Source organism: Crinia signifera, chromosome 9 (genome assembly GCF_055691185.1).
Source record: "Crinia signifera chromosome 9, ASM5569118v1, whole genome shotgun sequence".
NCBI lineage: Eukaryota > Metazoa > Chordata > Amphibia > Anura > Myobatrachidae > Crinia > Crinia signifera.
The window spans coordinates 7,704,882-7,726,162 of NC_139225.1; the positions used below are offsets into that span (position 1 = coordinate 7,704,882).

The 21,281-nt window shown below is 45.2% G+C and overlaps 1 protein-coding gene across 2 annotated transcripts in view; it reads left to right on the forward strand.

Annotated features, from left to right (window-relative positions):
- Positions 1-21,281, forward strand: part of NR5A1 (nuclear receptor subfamily 5 group A member 1) — a 120,496-nt gene that overhangs the window by 31,863 nt on the left and 67,352 nt on the right. For both annotated transcript variants that reach the window (XM_083160994.1, XM_083160993.1), the window contains exon 4: positions 10,233-10,879. In XM_083160994.1, the coding sequence (XP_083017120.1) occupies positions 10,233-10,879 (647 nt within the window). The remainder of the gene's footprint in view (positions 1-10,232; positions 10,880-21,281) is intronic.

Consider the following 21,281-nt stretch of genomic DNA (forward strand, 5'->3'; position numbering starts at 1 on the left):
TATACGGGGCAGCACGGATAGTGTAATGGTTAGCATTACTGCCTCACAGCGCTGAGGTCATGGGTTCTATTCCCACCATGGCCCTAACTGTGCGGAGTTTTTATATTCTCCCGTACTTGTGTGGGTTTCCTCCGGGTGCTCCGGTTTCCTCCCACAATCCAAAAATATACTGGTAGGTCAATTGGCTTCCAACAAAATTAACCCTAGTATGTCTGTGTGCGTGTACATGTGGTAGGGAATATAGATTGTAAGCTACACTGGGGCAGGGACCGATGTGAGTGTTCAAATATTCTCTGTAAAGCGCTGCAGAATATGTATTAAATAAATAATAATAAATAAACCGGTCAGATAAAAACTACCTATTTTCAAGGACTGAAGCCAAGGAATTATAATACAGGGCTTCAATGGATTGTCAACATTTACCTTGAAACCCAAATGGCAGTATTGTTTGGGTTATAAAAGACCAAGCAATTCCTTAAAAGGGTTTCCCTACATCATTATCAAGCGCCAGAGATGGGAAGGTGTGAAGTTTAAAGTGGTCCTGCTGGTCCATATAGACTGCCCAGTGCAAACGCAATTCACCATTTGTGTCTAGGGCATAATTCATGTTTGTCTTGATGTCAATGTTTACGCAACTGATCAGTTATCTGCTGTGATTGCACCGTACATGTGTACGTAAGTACCATTGTGATGCCGCTTGCAGCGAGATGGTAAATGCAGTAATTAACCAGAAGGGACTGTTTGGGGTGGTAAAGGGGAGTGGTGGCAAACACGCAAGTGTGTCATGACCGTTTCCAGGGTGTTTATCTGCCTCCAGCAGCAATCATGTATGTCACCGGTTCTCAAACTCGGTCCTCAGGACCCCACACAGTGCATGTTTTGCAGGTATCCTCACAGAATCACCAGTGAAATAATTTGCTCAACCTGAGGATCTTTTAAAATGTGTCAGTGAGTAATGAGTGCACCTGCAGGGTGACATGGAAAACGTGAACTGTGTGGGGTCCTGAGGACCGAGTTTGAGAACCCCTGATGTATGTAACGAAACATGGAACCAGTGTTGCTACTGCCACTGCCAGTCTGTATGGCCATAGATTTCCTCCTGGAGTTGATATTCCTCATTAGCATACTGCCTGTGTGCAGTTGCTGAGGACTTTGCAATGGCTCCCGGTCTCTATTGGGGCATCTATACTCATTTCTATGTGTCAGCTTCACATGCAATTATTAGCAATTCTGTAGCCTGAAAAATTGCAGCTGTGTAGGCATGTGCATACGAACCCAAATTAGGGCCAGATATACGAAAATCGCAGGGCAGGACCTGGTGGGATTTGCCCTATGCTGGGTGCCCCTTGCATGCTGAACTGCAACTCACCCTGAATCAAGCCCTTGGGTCCCTAGTGAGTACTAATATCAGCAAGTCATAGTTACCTCCCCTCCTGCATTCTGCAGGAGACTCCCTGACATAGCAGCAATCTCCCTCTCTTCCTTATTAGTCTAGCAATCTCCCTCATGTCACCTACAGTAGCCCACATTACACTGTTACATCATAGTTACCTCCCCTCCTGCATTCTGCAGGAGACTCCCTGACAAAGCAGCAATCTCCCTTTCTCCCTCATTAGTCTAGCAATCTCCCTCATTTCAGCTAGCCTACATTACACTGTCACATTTTTTGGGGAAAAAGGAATGAGAGATAGATACATTTACATTGAATCATCAGCGCCATTTCCCAGCACTTTACCAAGTATAGTAGCTCTTACTAACTTCTTTGTGGCTCATCTACATTTGGATCTGAGTCATTTAAAAAGTTTCCTCTCAGATGTAGCAGTACACACCCACGCTTCTAGGTGCCACGATCACAATCTCTTTTCACAATCTCACCATATATGGAACTAGTCACGCCCTTTGAGTGGAGCATGACACGCCCCCTCAATGGGACTACCAACTATAATCTCCCTGAAACTAGTTTTCAAAAGTAGGCAAGTATGCAGCAAGTGTCTGCTTGGTTTCTATGGTTAAGTACAAATTCTGCATTTGATTGCTTAGTAAATAATTGATCATTTTTTGGAATATACTGTAGCTTTGCACTACATTTTGCAAATGTTTTTACTACAATGTAGAAATGACAAGATCTGATCTGAAACATGTCCTAGGATCCGACACTTGCTAATAGTGTTCTTTAATGTCTCGTTTCATTTTTATGGCAGCCTGAATGTTATTGAAATCCTTCCTTTGCTCAGAGGTCTCTCCCCTTCCTGTGTGGTTGTCCTAGAATAGGCTTCTGTGATCCAACCAAACTTCCTCCACCTCGGGAACTAAGAGACCGAGAGACATGAATTCAGCAAAACTTGGCAGAGTGATGTTGTACTCCCGCACATGATGACACATTCTTGAATCTTCTTACTGGAGTCCAAACCAGATGTCCCTTTCTGAAGCTGAAATAGTTAAAATTCTTCCGTTAATCTTTTATTACATGTAATACATTGAACAAAATGCAACATGGATAGATGACTGAATTTGTTACACCAGAAACCATTCTGAATCAAAATGATATCTGATTCAGCTTGGTTTGTAATGAAAATCTATTAAAGCAAATGAAAACATATTTTACAGATAAAAAAACCCGGTACTTGTGTATTATCTGGGCGCCCGATTTTTTCATCACATGCCACTACTTAAGGCATGCGATGCGATTTTGCATTGTAAAGACCCGATTTTTAATTGTATAGTCACCAATGGGTGATTTCAAACCCCCACTATCCAACTATGCTTGGAGTTGATTTTATATAGTATGGCGAGTGCAGCGGGCCTCCGAGCCCGAAGTGTGGTGAGCGTAGCGAGCCCCGCGAGGGGATGCGGATTACTTTACATGTATTCTGCGCTCGCCACACTATATAAAATCAACTCCATGCATAGTTGGATAGTGGGGGTATGAAATCACCCATGGGTGACTATACAATTAAAAATCGAGTCTTTACAATGAAAAATCGCATTGCATGAATTGTATGCCACTATATTGCATGCAATGCGATGCGATGCAATACAAAGAAAAAATCGGGCGCCCAGATATTACACAAGTACCAAAACCCCATAGTCAGCACTGCTATGAATACTTCTTTTACACCAGCCTAAATTACCCAGGTGTTTGCATGGGAAATCTCCCATTTGAAATGACCCAGATTGTGAGACCCGGCATTTCAACCCAGGGTAGCGAAAAGGGTTGAACACGGGTTCAACCCGGTTCGCTGTGCAGTATAAACGGGTAACGAGACCTGTTCAATGCAATTAAAAAGCTGATTCTGTCAAATGCTCTCAACTCCCAGCACCGGCTCACGCTCCGCCTCCGGTGACATCACCCGCCAGCATTATGCCGGGTGGGGAGGCAGGTTATAAAAGGGGTCACCAGCCGGGTCTCATCTGGGTTGGATCCGGGTCTAAAATTACAGGTGTGACCCAGCTAGGGTATTATAGTGTACCAATTGCCTATGGCAAGATCTCTTTGCTGTAGGGTTCATATTGAATGCTGCACTGGAGAATTACCCCATGGGCTGGAAGGTACAATGAGGAAGCTCCTCCTGTTCACTGCAGCTTCCTTTACCAATGACCCACAATACATTCAGCTGGTTTGTTGTGTTAAGACATCGGAAAAAAATATTTTAAATTTTGAATGAAGTTTCATGGAGATGACCATCTCCTTTAACAGTCAATGAAAACAATGCATAGGGTTTTTTATTGTTTTTTTGACCCGAATGTTGACACAGTCGACATAGACACAGGATAAAGTGCACAGCGTCCCCTCACATGGCTCACTTCGGGCTCGGTGCCTCGCTATGCTCGGCACACTATTTTATTCTCCCTCCGGACCCTAGTGGATGGTAGGGGATGAAATACTGCCTGTCGGCACATGTCGGCTCAGAAAACAGTGAAAAACCCCATGTCGACCTTGTCCCATGTCGACCTAGACCCATGTCGACCCTTCAGCATGTCGACATAGTGGTGTCGACTTAATGACTGTCGACTTTATGCTTGTTGACCTAATGACCGTATCCCCACTCGAGACATGGTTAGTGAAGGGTGACAACCAAGAGGGTCATGCTCATGAGGTTTCTTTGGGGGCAGGCCCGTCAACAAGGGTGGTGGGTCTTCTGATGTTTTGAAGGGCCCCAAGGTACTGGGCAGTAAGCATTAATGTGGCACCTAGCATCGCTCATCTCCCCACTTTAGTCTTTAACCTCCATCCTGCCTCTTTCTTTAGGTGCCTATACACGGAGCGGTGTATTCCGTACTTTTTGTACTTGACCGTATCACATCTACCACAAATACAGCAGCGTGCTTTTTTTCGTTGGTGGCGGGGAAGGCAGCGGACGGCGACGGGGATCTCCGTCGCCACGGGGCGCGCAAGCGTCTCCTGCGTGGGGGCTGGTGATGGAATCGCCAGCCCCTGCAAAGATGAATTGCGCTCCATCTGTACATAGTAGTCCACCCTGTTGGTGATTACTAATACATTTGGGAAAACATTTCTTATTCCTGCAAATAGCTTTGATAAGAAGTTACAGTGATCAGGTTTAGGACCCAATATTTAATAAAGATGTTTCTAAATCCTGAGTAATGGCAGATTCCAGAGAAGACGCAGCAGCACCCCCTGATCCAAATCATTATGGCTGCATTTAGGAGCTTGCACACACAGCTATTAATTATACATTCATCACACATTTAATACACAATAACAAAGCCTCTCGCTGACACCGGGGCTCATAGAAATGATGTTCGTGAATTAAACTTTCTGACAATTGTTCGTTTTATGTAGTAGCATTGTGCAAATTTGGATGTTGTTTACAGCATTCATAAACAGTAATCCTTCATGAAATACAATGTTCCAAAGCTCTATGGGGAAAATCTAGGAAACATTCTAAAGAGTGGAGAGCCGTGAAGCGGAGAAGAGTTGCCCTTATCAAACAATCAGCTTTAAGGAAGCATTTACCAACCAATGATATGCTAAAGAATTAAAGACAGACATTGGGAGTTCAGGCAGTGGAGCCAGAAGATTCCAGATGGAAGACAGGAACTTTATAACTTCCCTGCCCATTTGCAGTGATTTTCAGATCACTGCTTCAAAGGCTCAATTATCGTCCCGGTTCCCAAGAGCTCAACTGCGAAAGACCTCAATGACTACAGGCCGATTGCACTAACATCGGTGGTCATGAAAGTGCTTGAACGTATGGTGCTGAACCACCTGAGAGTTGTTACAAATGCTCACCTCAACCCCCTGCAGTTTGCCTACCGAGCAAACAGAAGTGTCGAGGATGCAGTCAACCTACAGTAGGGCTGCACCACATTCTACAGCACCTGGACAGTCCAGGCACCTATGCAAGGATACTATTTGTTGATTTCAGCTCGGCATTCAACACTATCATCCCTCACATCCTGGAGCCAAAACTCCATTCACTAGGAGTCCCAGAACCTACATGCTCCTGGATCACTGACTTCCTGACTGAAAGGAAACAGGCGGTGAAAGCAGGCGCATTCATGTCAAACACATGCACAATTAGCACCGGTGCCCCTCAAGGATGTGTCCTCTCCCCCCTGCTCTTCTCCCTCTACACAAACGACTGCACCTCAGCAGAACAGTCAGTAAAAATTATAAAATTTGCAGACGACACAACGGTTATCTGCCTAATCATGGATGGAAACGAGTTGGCATACAGACGGGAGGTGGATCGGCTAACTAAATGGTATAGCGGAAACAACCTTGACCTCAACCCCCTCAAAACGGTGGAGATGGTGGTGGACTTCAGAAGGAAACCAAATGCCATGCACCCACTCATAATATCTGACAGAGTAGTGTCGAGGGTCGACTCCTTCAAATTCCTAGGAAGAAAGATTTCCTGCGACCTCAAATGGGGTCCCAACATCATTACAACTGTCAAGAAGGCTTAGCAGCGGTTGTTCTTCCTGAGGCAACTCAAGAAATTCAACATCCCGCAGGAGCTGCTGCTCATCTTCTACACTGCCATAGTAGAGTCTGTTCTTTGCTCCTCGATCACAATCTGGTTCGGAGGAGCAAACGAGAATGACAGATGAAGGTTGCAAAGAGTGGTGAGGATGGCAGAAAAGATCATTGGGGTGGAGCTCCCCACCGTCCAAGAACTATACCTAGCTAGGGTCAATAAGCGCGCAGGAAAGATCTTGGCAGACAAGCTACACCCTGGCCACAACCTGCTTGAACCCCTTCCGTCAGGCAGACGTTTTAGGTCCATCCCAGCAAAGACGACAAGAACTACAAAAGGCTTCTTCCCAATAGCTGTCCACCAACTAAACCGTATTGAACGTACCAAATACTAAAAACTAACTCGAACTGTTCTAGATATATGTGAAATGTATGTGATGTATGTTTATGCCTCTCTTCCCACCCCCTTTGTGTTCCCTGATTGATGCTGCACTGTTACCACAAAAAATTCCAAGCATACGCAAGTATACCTGGCCAATAAAGATGATTCTGATTCTGATTCTGATCACGCTGTCATGAGATAGCAATGCTGAATACTGAGATGTTGAATCTGAATACTGTGCTTCAAGCATGGAATGGGGGTGCTGTTGTAGAACCATAGTTACCTCCCCTCCTGCATTCTGCAGGAGACTCCCTGAAATAGCAGCAGCAATCTCCCTCTCTCCCTCATGTCAGCAGCAGCAATCTCCCTCATGTCACCTAGCCCACATTACACTGTTACATTTTTGGGGAAAAAAGGAATGAGAGATAGATACAATTACATTGAATCATCAGCACCATTTCCCAGCACTTACCAAGTATAGTATCTCTTACTAACTGCTTTGGGGCTCATCTACATTTGGATATAAGTCATTTTAAAAGATCCCTCTCAGATGTAGCAGCACACACCCACGCTTCTAGGTGCCACATTCACAATCTCTCCATATACGGAACTAGACACGCCCTTTAAGCGGAGCATGACACTCCCCCTCAATTGGGCACTGCTACCAACTATAATCTCCCTGAAACTAGTTTTCAAAAGTAGGCAAGTATGTGTAGAAGTCAGGAACTTCTCTACGCTTCAGGTATGGAATGGTGCTGCTGTTGTAGAAGTCAGGAACTTCTCTATGGTATGTAGAGCATGGAACAGAGAAATGCCCGGTTTTGTCAAAACCGGGCTTTTCTCTACTGTATGAATAGACCCCTTTGTAAATAGAGCTTTCAAAACAATATTGTGCTGATTGTGTTATATCTTTAGATGCCTTACTGTATGCACTTTTAATAGAGGTCACGATTTATTTTCATAACATTGTTTGCCTTAGTGAGCTTTGTATGAAAGCAAGGATGGCTATTGGCTAGTGTTATTAGCCATTTGTGATTATGTGTAGTTACCATTGTACCTTTCAGTTAGTGATAGAGAACTGCGCTCTTCATCTTATCTAGCCGCACCTTTGTGTGACTGTAGTAATGTATGTGCATTATGCATTCCTGAGGATTGTGGGTACACTACATACACAGCGTTAATGCACATTCACGGGGATGCTAGTAATGGTAAATAACACAGGCAAGATGAGATGGTACATGGTCAGCCTGTTGCAGTAGCGCACACAGGGGGGGTTTCTGAGTACCCAGAAACCTCCAGGAGTCTAAGGGCCCTAGGCTGAAAGCTAAGGGTCCCCTCTTTCCATAGGTACAAGAATTTTAAAAATCGGCCCTTGGGAACCGGAGATATCTGACTTCAAAGCAGTGGACCCCATCCAAGCCTGTTAATTGCTCTTCCCAGTCAGATATTTCAGGTTCTGTCTGACTTACAGTTTTTCTGAGGGTATATTCTTAAACCTGGGACTCTCCCCCTTTGAGGGACACTAGTAGCTTGTCTCTACTGTTCCCAAAACCAGAGATATCAGCCTTCCAGCAGCTGGTTACTGCTCCAGCTCCACACACCTGGTATGTAGTTTTATATACTCATTGGAAGATTGCTCTGCCTCCTGAACTCTGATTCCCTAGTCCCCAATACCATTTGGTAGATGGGATTCTCTAGTTTTTAATTCCATTAAAATCTAAGAAATCTATTTCTGGGAACTGGAGATAACTGCAGTCAAGCAAGCTGTCCTCCCACCAGAAAATTATGAATAACAAGCCCACTCCACTATATACCCCTCCTCTGCATATTAAACATCCTCTACCACCCTGGAAGTTATGTATCAGGGCCCCTTCATTCAGCCCAATGCCCCCTTCTCCCACCTCATCTCCCACCATCTGTGCAGTAAAGGGGTAATTAGTGGAAATTACTGATCCAGGCCCAACATGCTGAGCGGTTGATATAATACCCCTACCACCCGCGGGGCATCAAAGTTTCCCCCACCCCTACCGCTGGAGGATCGGTAGGGGCCCCAATACATTGCTATGCCCAGGGGTCTACACGGCTGTTGACGCCCCTGTATGTATCTCTATATATATATATATATATATATATATATATATATAGATATATATATATATATATGTATGTATGTATGTATCTATGTATGTATTTATATATATATATATATATATATGTGTGTGTGTGTTTATATATATATATATTTTATTATTATTATTATAAATATACATTTGGTCTATCTATAATACTGGGCATATACTTGGTCACCCAAGTGTCCATCTCCGTGCTTTGCTCCGCCCCTCTGGAAACCCCCTTCTGAAAATCCTGCGTTTGCCACTGTGTTGGTTGACAATCATTAGGTCGACACCATTAAGTCGACATGCATTTAGGTCAATATGAGTCTAGGTTGTCATGCAGGAAGGTCGACATGAGTCTAGGTCGACATGGGTTAAGTCAACAGGGTCATTAGGTCGACAGGGATATTAGGTCGACATGGGTTAGGTTGACAGTCAAAAGGTCGACATGGGGTTTTTCTTTTTTTTTTGGAGCCGGAATGTGCTACCATCCACTAGGGTGTGGTGGGAGAATAAAAGGGGACGCGGTGCTACGTTTCAGTGTCTATGTCGACTGTGTCGACATCCTGTAAAAAAAAAAAGTGAAAAACCCATGTCGACCTTTTGACTGTCTACCTTCCCCCATGTCAATCTAATGACCCTGTCGACCTAATGACCCTGTTGACCTAACCCATGTCGACCTAGACTCATGTCGACCTAGACTTATGTCGACCTAAATGCATGTTGACCTAATGGTGTCGACCTAAATGCATGTTGACCTAATGGTGTTGACCTAATGGCATGTCAACATGCTGGTGACCTATTGATCCATACCCGATGAGATTATACTTCTGTATTGTGGATCTTATTTATAAAGGGATCCTGTATTAATCATTGTGCACCTTTACACCTCCATCCGCACACGGAGCACTTGAATTCACAAGGTGGCTTAACTAGTCGCTGGCTGCTGTGAATTCGCTGCCATACCATCAGGCCTGAATTACCCCCATACTAAATCACAAGCAAATATAGGTGGGGAGTGGGAGGTAGAGAAAATGTAAAGGGCTGTGTTGTGGGTGTGTAATGGGAGTGTCATGGACATGTCACCAGGGAAAGCCAACAGTTCCGCAGTGCCCAGGTAAAAACGGGTGTGGTCAATGGAAGGGCATGGCCAACCGGAGGGTGTGGCCCCACCCTGTAAGAAAATACCTTAGCAGGTAGTGCGGGTGGTTGGTCGGCGGGTGGAACACCAGCTCAGGGAGAAAGAGCACTGAGCAGCAGGTGCTGGGCTGCGGAGAGAGGCTGTGCTGCTGCTGCTGCAACCTGTCTACTCTACTCACACTGCTCGGCTAGTTGCAGCAGGGGAGGAGCAGCAGGACTCGGACTCCTCCATCAGACCCGGTCCCAGAAACAAGTACCTGTCCTCCCCCTCTTGGCAGGCCTGCATGTCACAGTACCAATGCTACAGCGGCCATATAAGCGGTTATTCAGACCAGACCAGATCACTGGGCTTCTAATTTGTAGACCTCTGCGATCAGGTAATTGCTGGCCAGACTGTGGAAAGCTTGCACAATTATTGCAGTCCTGCGATGAGCTGCAAATCCATCCGCGCAACATCTAATGAGGAGGAGTGCCCGGACCATCAGGCCGATCTGCACACTGCTCAGATACATAAAGTGGGCATTTCCCTGATTGCACGGTTCCGCTCATGCTCTGAACGGTTCATTAGAAGCCTTTTGTTAAAAAACACAGAAATGCTATTTACTCTTGTTTACACTTAGGTAACACTGCGTCTTGTGCTCTTTTTTTTGTACAGCTGTACGTGCCGACCGAATGCGAGGAGGACGCAACAAGTTCGGGCCTATGTACAAACGGGATCGTGCCTTAAAGCAGCAGAAAAAAGCCTTGATACGTGCAAATGGCATTAAAATGGAGACGGTGCCACAGATTGTGTCTCCAGCTCAAAGTGACTACACCATCTCCGGCAACATCCATGCTATCCATCCCGTATGTAAGAACTTGCCTTCGAACCCAGCTCCCATGACACCGGTTGAATACGATCGAATCTCTTATGGACCTCCACAGGTGGAAATGACTATGACCAACCACGCCCCATTGTCTGGCTACCACTATTCTTCATACCAGAGTCGAGCTATCAAATCAGAATACCCTGAACACTACACAAATATACATGACCCAGCACCGACAGTACCTTATGTGTATCCTGATCCCTACACCAGCAGCTCTCCACCAGATATTCCCGAAGTGATCCTTAAGTTGTTGCAGCTAGAGCCAGATGAACCCCAGGTGAAGGCACGGATATTGTCCTGCCTACAGCAGGAACAGAGCAAGAGTCGGCACGAGAAGCTCAGCATGTTTGGTCTGATGTGCAAGATGGCCGACCAGACGCTCTTCTCCATAGTAGAGTGGGCTCGGAGTTGCATTTATTTTAAAGAGCTTGAGGTAATTTTTATTTTAATTATTACCAGCTTGACTAGATTATGCATTAAAATTGACATGGCACCAACATGCAGCGAAGGCAGACATTTTGTTAGGATGATTGATCAGCTCATTAGAAACTACAGTCATCACCAAGGATCGTGGAACTTGTAATGTTTCCAAACTAGTCCACGTTATATTTTCCTATAAAACTAGTCCCGCTCCAGTTAAATGTTATGTTCTTGTTGGAGCCTTCTCTCTTTAATATATATAGGTTATTCCTATCAGAGGTGCTACCCACTATGTATGAGAGACGCAAATAAAAATTCAGTAATGGCACGAGTGTACTAAAGATCTTAGTAAAGATCTAAAATATATCCTTTATTAATGTCCTTAAAATCCTTTAATAGTTATAGTCCAAGTTTAAAGAATATCCACACTTGAGCATATGTCAATTTGAGTTCACCATATGGAGCACTAGGTGGCATATACATATGGAATGTCATTAGTCTTAGTAGATTGTTAGGAGCGGTCAGCGGGATTTTCATTGGGGGTTTCCGTACGGGATAAAGTCAGCATCCCGGTAGTCAGGATGCCGGCGTTCAGTGTACTGATGCCAGCATTCCTACTGCCTTAATATAACCGGCATCAGGATGCTATCAACGGAATCCTGACAGCCGGCATCCCGATCGGTAAGTACGTGGCGACCATTAGCTTGCGCCCAGGGAATGGTGGTTAGGGATAGGCACTAGTGAGGTGACTTATGGATAGGCTCACTTCATGCAAAACATCATTTGAACCAAGTGTCCCATCTCCATCCACACCCTTCATCCAAGCACCAATTTGGACCTTCACACCCTCCGCACTCCAACAAAAATGCATCAGTTTGCATTTGCATTGCCAGCACCCAGATGCTGCCCTAGAAATTCTCATTTCATGGAGATAATCATCATGAATTACTGTCCCTTTTTCCAGTAAAACAGGAGAATAATTGAAATGATTATAAATGATGAATAATTATGAACTGCTTCTTATGAAATGCGAATAATTTATTGTCTGCCAATGGAATGTAGTCAAAAGGTCAAGAGTGACAAGGTTGACATTCATAATGTGGGACACCATAATGTCAACAGATATGGTGTTGACATTCGCATGACTTTATGACACCGGATAGTACCAATTATATGAACATGTCTTATTTTATAAACTGACAACAGAACACCATTTCCTTGCTGTCCGCTGTCATAAAAATACTAGCTGAAATGTTGGGTGTTTGTTTGTCCATCCTGACCGAATGGGCTTTATGTCTGGTAATTCCACTAACACTAATGTTTGACGTGCGCACATCAAGGATGCTTTGATGGCGTCTATGCACGCAGCTAAGGCATTTGATTCAGTGGAATGGTTATTCTTATACGCCTTGCTCTTAGGTTTGGGATAGGTCAAGGTTTTCTCAGTTGACGTAAGCCTCTGTATTTCTCTTCTGCGGCACCAGTTCGTGTTAATGGGTTCGTTACTGACCCCTTTGTGTTAAGACGTGGTTACTGTCAAGGATTTCGATTGTCTCTGTCCTTGCTTACTTGTTATGGAACTGCTAGATTGTGCAACATGTGTCCCTTTAGCTATGGACTGCTGGTTCTAGGTTAAGAAGAAACAATTGCACTATATAGTACTTGAAGTTACAGTTTTTGACACTGGCCATCACTTCTGCTTCGTCTCTTATGGCAACAGTGGATGTGTTTAGCATTTTTTTAGCACCCTTTGGAGAAGTTGCCCGCAATCCCCCCTTGAGCTGCCAGGGAAGGTCCCGGGTGGTGGGATCGCATGCTATATATCGAACGCAATCCCAGCCAAAACAATTGTCCTAGGGTCTCAATGTCTCTCCATAGCTTCTTATGCTTTATGTAGAACGAACTGAGAAGGTGACCTGGCTTTGCTGGACATGCACTGTCATTAGGGACTGGGTGGCTATCCCAGAGTTTTGGGATCCTCATTAGGTTCTGCTTCCGCAAGCTGGTATTTATTTGACTCCTCTGCAGTTTTACTTGCCAATTCTTCTCTTGCGGATTGTCAGCCATTCTTGTATAGACACAAATGGCTTTGTCATTGGCTCAAAAGCTTTTGAGTGTAGCTGGATTGAGCCCCTGATCTCCACTTTGGGGTAATGGTACCTTTTCAGAATTGCTGTCCTTGGATGGTAGTTATGTATGGTTGTCTTATGGGGGGTAGTATTTATAGGGAAACATGCTTTGATCTCCTTGGGTTGCTACAGCATATGCCAGCAACTTCAGGTCTATATCCTTCACACAGTGTATTGGACACCAGGGTGGCTGGGTAAACTGGGGCAGTCTGCTTCTATCGCCTGTCCTCAATGTAGTGATTTTGATATTGGCTTCTGGCATTTGCTTTGGTCATGCCGTGTTGGTCTTCTCTGAGGCCATGTATTTTTGGTTTGGATTTTGCACCATTACCTACAAACCTATGTTACAAGTCTTTAGCCATACTGTGCATTACCAGAACCTGGATGACTCCTCGGGCCCCTACTCCCTCGTACTGGACATGGTCAATTAATTCTACAGTGGCTTATGAGACTTTTATGTACAGTACACTAAAAGTAAATGACTGTGGTCTCTTTGGTGAGCTGTACCTGGGCTTCTCTAGTACTTAACCTGTCACCTTGCTGCAATTTTTCTACTTGGTATTAATGGTAGGGTTACCACCCGTCCGGGATTACTCCGGACAGTCCGGTAATTAAGCCTGGTGTCCGGAGTCCGGACGGGTGGCGTTCCCGGGCTATAACCGAGCAGGGATGGAGCATCGGGCAGCTGCGCTTCCTCCTCCGGGAGCGTAAAACTCTCCGCCGGGGACCAAGCCAGTGTTCCCGCTAAGCTGTGCGCGCATGCACGCGCACACAACTTGACGAGTGTGCGCACAGACATTACAACAGAGCGCACAAAGTAGCAGTGGTCCGTTTTTGCAGTTGTGGACTCAATTAATGTGTGTTTCACCCATTAAATGCATTGTGTGCTGTTGTTTGAATGTTCAAATGTTTAATATCATTTTGAAGTAAAGTTAACACAAATGCTGAACGTCATTTTCCAGTTATATATAAGTGACGCACAAAAATTTAAATTTCCTTCCAAAGTTGCACAGCCAAAATCTTTTGCCGCACACAGCCTTAGTAAAATTAGAGGGAACATTGGACCAAGCGCCAGCAAAGATAATAGCCGCCCGACAAAGACAGACCTTCAGCGCACACTGTCCATATTTTCCCTCCTTTAGAAAAATTTGTTGATTCCTGGCATAACGTGTAATGGGCATTACAGTGTATTACAGTGTATGATGTAACATGTAACTGGCATTATGGTGTGCAAAATCAAGAATGAAATTGAAGGTAAAAACAAAAACATAAGGCGGGTCAAGGAGCGGTCTGGGGGTGGGTCAGTGGGTGGGCTGTGGGTGTGTCAAGGGGCGGGTCGCTGTCCGGGAATCTCTTGACACAAAGGTGGTAACCCTTATTACTGGAGAATTGTCTTTTGAAGTCAATCTCTCCCACAATTATATCATATTTATCTGTTTTTAGTTCTCTCTACCATTATACAATGTTTTGTATGACTGAAAGTTTTTCTTCCATTGTTTGCTCATAGTTCTGGTTTTCTATTTCATGTTTAATTCTTTTTCACGATAATTACATTTTTTCAGTAAATATTCTTGATTAAAATAAATAAAAAAGGACAAAAAAAACCTTGATGTGTGACATCCACATTCAGGATATAGCTAGCAAATGAGTTTTATGGCTTTAATTGCAGTTTTTCTTATAATTAAGTCTTGTACTATGCTAGCAGAACAATGTGGTTTATTTTGAGAACAATGTGTACACTTTAAACTGTTCCCAGAAGAACCATCTAATCCGCGCTCGCCTCTACATAGTCTTTTAAATCAGAACTAATCGTTCCTTTCAGTCATCACAAAGACGGAGAAAATACGTGGCCAGCAAAGACATTTAACCGTTGCAATGACGTTGGATAAATGATGTCATAATGGGCTATCTTTCACATAACTATGATTCCTTTTGAACTGGCCTACACGGATCTGACTGATCTGTGCAGGCTGCCGACCCGCATTTGTATTTAGCGGCCGTATATACGAATATGAACCCGGCGGAATACGCTCACCTACGCCATCGGCCAAATATGAATCCGTAAGTATGACAGATTAGTAAATCTGTCCTATTGACGAATGGTATCTCCGCAAGAATACGCGCATTTGCAGTTGTATTCATTCGTATTTAAAGAGTCGTAATCGTATTTTTAGTAAATTCCCCCCCTCTATCTATAATCCAGGCACCCATCCAGACAATATTTCAGTTCCACTGGCTGCCACACAACATAACAATATTGTAAATTCCTTCTAAAGCTTGATGGAGACAAGACGCCATTTTCTTTGCATTCTGTATCTGTTTTCTCCCAATAAATATTGGGGATTATGTAATGGTAGAACAGGTACCGATTTTGGTGGGATGGCAGTATGATTGCCACAGTCACTTATATAATTTATTATGAAAAATAAATGTTTTAATAATAGTTTAATATTAGCCAAGATACTAACATTTATTCTAAAATACTAGTATTTAATTCAGACACATCAGGTGCCAGGCGGAAGTTAGGAATCGAGTGGGTGTAGATGTAGAAGGGACTGTGGGAGGGATTAGAAGGGCAAAGGGAAGGTGTCGGGGTAGGGGGGAGTCTCATTGTGGGAGGGGTCGCACTGCGGGGCTCTCTCTACCTGTAAACGAGAGACAAGCTGTGTGTGTGTGGGGGGGGGGGGGGGGGGGGGAATCGTGCTGCAGAGGACACGATGCGGGGAGGCTCTTGCAAAATCGGTAGTCCGGCTCAGAGCTGGAACTGACGATGCTGGATAATTGGTGTTCTACCGTTACCAGTATTCACATTAGCCTCAATTCTAAATAAAGACTCTCTACTTGTATGTAAAAATGTACCCAAACTCGGGGTTGGACTGGACCACAGGTGTCCAGTAGAATCCACCCCCTGTGTTGTTATATATTAGAGTGTGAGAAAAGTATTTCTATAGAAACCATATTAAGACTAACCCATCATGGGCAGTTTAACACATTGTTGTAGCGTTTCTCTTATAAAAAGCTTGACTCAAACTTCTGTAAGTCTGACTTTTAGGGAACATTTGTAGGCTTGGAACATACTTTGTTGTACACAGAGAAAAGATAACTCCTTAAGGTAAGACACAACTATAGAACAACAGGGTCAGCACAGAATTCTGGGTTTAGACAGGCTTATCCCAAATTGATAAACAAATCTTTCCCATCTAGACAGGTAGACATGAAGCTCTCAATCCAAGGTGTAAATTGTCTGTCCCCCCGGCACTAAAGCAGGGCATAGGCCATGTATTTTGGCTTTTAAAACTGAATCAAATTGAGACTCGGAGCCAAGTCAGTACGGACAGAAGCTGATAGACAGACACGACACCAGCAAGGTGACAAAACAATTCAGTGTGTCTGGTCGGAGGTAATGATTTAGTATTTATTATCACTATCAGGGTGCAGGTGTGAGAGCGATAACTAGTCCTCTGAGCTCCTTATGTCACCCAGGAGATATCATTGAAAGATGGGACATTGAAAAATTGTGGATGAGACTATTCCGTCCACAAACAATCAATATCGGTCATGTACAGACACATTTGGGAGGACGTTAGGGAATTGCTCAGTCGATCTTTTCGTTTTATGGTTGATTTTCCTTTCTGTAAAGTGTACACAGATTTACAGCATCGAGTTTTAATGCCGGAGCCGTCAATTCCTCATTTAGTTAATCTTTCGCCCCAACAAAGGCCAGTTCAAAACAATTGTCTCAAGTGCCATGCATGAAAGTTTGGGGAACCTGCAAAAATAGCAGGATTTGTTCGCAAGGCGGCCTCGTGCATGTGTACTACGGGTTGTACGCATGTTGTAGTGTATCAATAATCGTGCCAATTGTGGCCATGCGATCAGGTCTGAATGAGGCCCATAGAGCACATTGAATATTGATGATTAGGAGTAAGCCAGGTGCATACTCTGCTGGTGCACAGGTGTGCACATCGCTATTGGTCCAAGTATCCAGTTTTCCCAGGCAGGTTTCTTTGAAGTCAGGGTACTTATTTCTTGGCACGGCGCCTACGATCTAGATTGTATGTATATGAAGATAGTGTGGCGGGCGGATGCGGAATACATGTGAAGTAGTCCGCTGCGCTCGCCATGCTTCGGGCTCGGTGGCTCGCTGCGCTCGCCACACTATATAAAATCAACTCCACGCCGACGTAGATAGTGGGGGTATGAAAAGGTCGGAGGACGCGTACCGCTACCCCTCGCAGGCTCGCTGCTCTCGCAGCGCTTCGGGTTGCAGTGGCAAACGCAGGATTTTCAGAAGGGGGTTTCCAGAGGGGCGGAGCAAAGCACGGAGATGGACACTTAGGTGACCAAGTATATGCCCAGTATTATAGATAGACCAAATGTATATTAATAATAATAATAATAATAATAATATATATATATATATATATATATATATATATATAAACACACACACACACATATATATATATATATATATATATATACATACATACATACATACATACACACATATATATATATATATATATATATATATATATATATATATATACATGCAGGGGTGTCAACAGCCGTGTAGACCCCTGGGCATAGCAATGTATTGGGGCACCTACCGATCCTCCAGTGGGGGAAACTTTGATGTCCCCCAGGTGGTAGGGGGTATTATATCAACCGCTCAGCATGTAGGGCCTGGATCAGTAATTTCTACTAATTACCCCTTTTCTGCACAGATGGTGGGAGAAGGGGGCATTGGGCTGAATGAAGGGGCCCTGATACATAACTTCCAGGGTGGTAGAGGATGTTTAATATGCAGAGGAGGGGTGTATAGTGGAGTGGGCTTATTATTCATAATTTTCTGGTGGGAGGACAGCTTGCTTGACTGCAGATATCTCCAGTTCCCAGAAATAGATTTCTTATACCCCTTTCCCACTGCAGGCTTTACACGGTAAAATGCAGTTTTTTTAGCCTTTTTAAACGGCTAGAGCTGCAGTGGGAAAGCTCCAGGTTGCTTTACACGGTTAACAAAAACCGGCATGGGGTCCCCCCCCACTGCTGTAACCAGCACCAGGCTGAAGGAGCCGGGGCTGGTATTAAAAAAATCAGGAAACCCGACAAATAGGGGTTCCCTGATTTTTTACAACCAGCCCCAGGCTCCAGGTCCGGGGCTGGTTCCCAAAATACGGGGGACAAAATGACTAGGGGTCCCCCGTATTTTAAGAACCAGCCCCAGGCACAACCAGCCAGCAGGGTAATGCCACAGCCGGGGGACACTTATGATATAAGTTCCCGCGGCCAAAGCATTAACCCTACCGACCAGTCAGCCTGGCCAGGGGCCCTGGGGGAGTGGGGACCCCCCCAATAAAGGGGTCCCCCCCTCCAGGACTTACCTGACCAGGCTGAAGCCTGGTGCTGTCCTCGATGCCCCTGGGCGGTGGGCATCGAGCTGATGGTATGGTGTAAAAAATAGAATAAAAACCATTGTCTTTTACTGGTGAACTATGAGTCCCAGCAAGCCTCCCCCGCAAGCTGGGACTTGGAGAACCACAAGTCCCAGCCTGCGGGGCATTAAAGGGCCCGCTGGGTCTTGTAGTTCCACAGTAAAAGAAAGAGTTAAATAAACACACTGACACACGTGAAAAATAAAAGTTTAATACATACATAACACATACATACTGATACTTACCTATCTTGAGCCCGTAGGTAGCCCTGGTCCTGATGTCCTGGTCCGTGTCGGCGTCTGTATCCATGTCGGCATCCCTGTCGGCGACGACGTCGGCGGTCCGGAGTCCGAAGAAATCCATTTGGGAAGCTGTGGAAGGAAACCATACTCACCTGTCCCAGCGCGACGTAGTCCAGGTAAGGGTCTTTGCAAAAAAAAAAAAACGAACACCCGAACCAAGCGAACAGGCAGAGAGCCGCACGGTGTGTTTACATCGTGCGGCTCCGCCCCCGAATGCCGCTATTGGCCGCCTTGCGGCCTAGCGGCCAATAGCGGCATTCGGGGGCGGAGCCGCACTGCCTGTTCGCTTGGTTCGGGTGTTCGGTTTGTTTTTTTTGCAAAGACCCTTACCTGGACTACGTCGCGCTGGGACAGGTGAGTATGGTTTCCTTCCACAGCTTCCCAAATGGATTTCTTCGGACTCCGGACCACCGACGCCGTCGCCGACAGGGATGCCGACATGGATACAGACGCCGACACGGACCAGGACATCAGGACCAGGGCTACCTACGGGCTCAAGATAGGTAAGTATCAGTATGTATGTGTTATGTATGTATTAAACTTTTATTTTTCACGTGTGTCAGTGTGTTTATTTAACTCTTTCTTTTACTGTGGAACTACAAGACCCAGCGGGCCCTTTAATGCCCTGCAGGCTGGGACTTGTGGTTCTCCAAGTCCCAGCTTGCGGGGGAGGCTTGCTGGGACTCATAGTTCACCAGTAAAAGACAATGGTTTTTATTCTATTTTTTACACCATACCATCAGCTCGATGCCCACCGCCCAGGGGCATCGAGGACAGCACCAGGCTTCAGCCTGGTCAGGTAAGTCCTGGAGGGGGGGGACCCCTTTATTGGGGGGGTCCCCACTCCCCCAGGGCCCCTGGCCAGGCTGACTGGTCGGTAGGGTTAATGCTTTGGCCGCGGGAACTTATATCATAAGTGTCCCCCGGCTGTGGCATTACCCTGCTGGCTGGTTGTGCCTGGGGCTGGTTCTTAAAATACGGGGGACCCCTAGTCATTTTGTCCCCCGTATTTTGGGAACCAGCCCCGGACCTGGAGCCTGGGGCTGGTTGTAAAAAATCAGGGAACCCCTATTTGTCGGGTTTCCTGATTTTTTATTACCAGCCCCGGCTCTTTCAGCCTGGTGCTGGTTACGGCAGTGGGGGGGACCCCACGCCGTTTTTTTTTTTAATTCTCCCCCCCCCCTATCTTTACACTGCTTAAACGGGTTTTTAAACGGGTAAGTGTGAATGTGACAAAAACAGCTTTTAAACGGTAATTTACCGTTTAAAAGCTGCAGTGGGAAAGAGTCTTTATAGCTCTTACCCGTTTAAAGACCCGTTTAAAAAAAACGGGTCATTACCCGTGTAGGCAGTGGGAAAGCAGCATTAGATTTTAATGGAATTAAAAACTAGACAATCCCACCTACCAAATGGTACTGGGGACTAGGGGATCAGAGATCAGGAGGCAGAGCAATCTGCCAACGAGTATATAAAACTACATACCAGGTGTGTGGAGCTGGAGCAGTAACCAGCTGCTGGAAGGCTGATATCTCTGGTTCTGGGCACAGAAGAGACAAGCTGCTAGTGTCCATCAAAGGGGGAGAGTCCCAGGTTTTGGAATATACCCTCAGAAAAACTGTAAGTCAGACAGAACCTGAAATATCTGACTGGGAAGAGCAATTAACAGGCTTGGATGGGGACCACTGCTTTTTAGTCAGATATCTCCGGTTCCCAAGGGCCGATTTTTTAAATTCTTATACCTATGGAAAGAGGGGACCCTCAACTTTCAGCCTAGGGCCCTTAGACTCCTGGGGGGGGGGGGGGTTTCTGGGTACTCAGAAACCCCCCCTGTGTGCGCTACTGGATTGGCATTGATAGTGCTGGTGGCGTTAACAATGGTTATTGGGGGCTCATGATTTTTATCTTATAGCATTTTAAGGCTCTCATGGATCTCATGCATCTTATGGATGCATTAGATCCATGAGATGCATAAGATGAAATCCATACAATTAAAAAATCGTTTCAATTGTATTGATTGTATGCCTTAAGTAAGGCATACAATCTATGCGATGGGCGCCGTGCTAGGACATAAGTACCGAAGTAAGCAATGTACAGTATACTCATTGTGCTACCAACTCTGAATACCCCCCGATGTTTGTACAGATGAATGTCATTAAATTTATCAAGACAAACGATGTCATAGAAATGTACAGATATTCTTCTACGGTCCTTTGCAGGAAGTAGTTTGCCGATGTACATGATTGACAGCAAGAAACTGAAGGGACCATGATGGCACTGCTGTGACATCTACAGCATACTCCCCCGGGGGAAACAGTCGCTAGGTCGACACTGCGAAGGTTGACATACATCAGGTTGACCACTGAAGGTCGACAGTGTTTATGTCGACACATGACATAGGTCCACATAGCTCGCAGCGTGGCGAGCGCAGTGAACCCACAAGGGACTTAGTTGCACTCAACATGCTGTCTCAATCCGGCCAGTCGGGATCCCGACGTCGTGCTAATGACTGTCGGGATCCCGACTGTCGGAACCCTAGACCACACCCG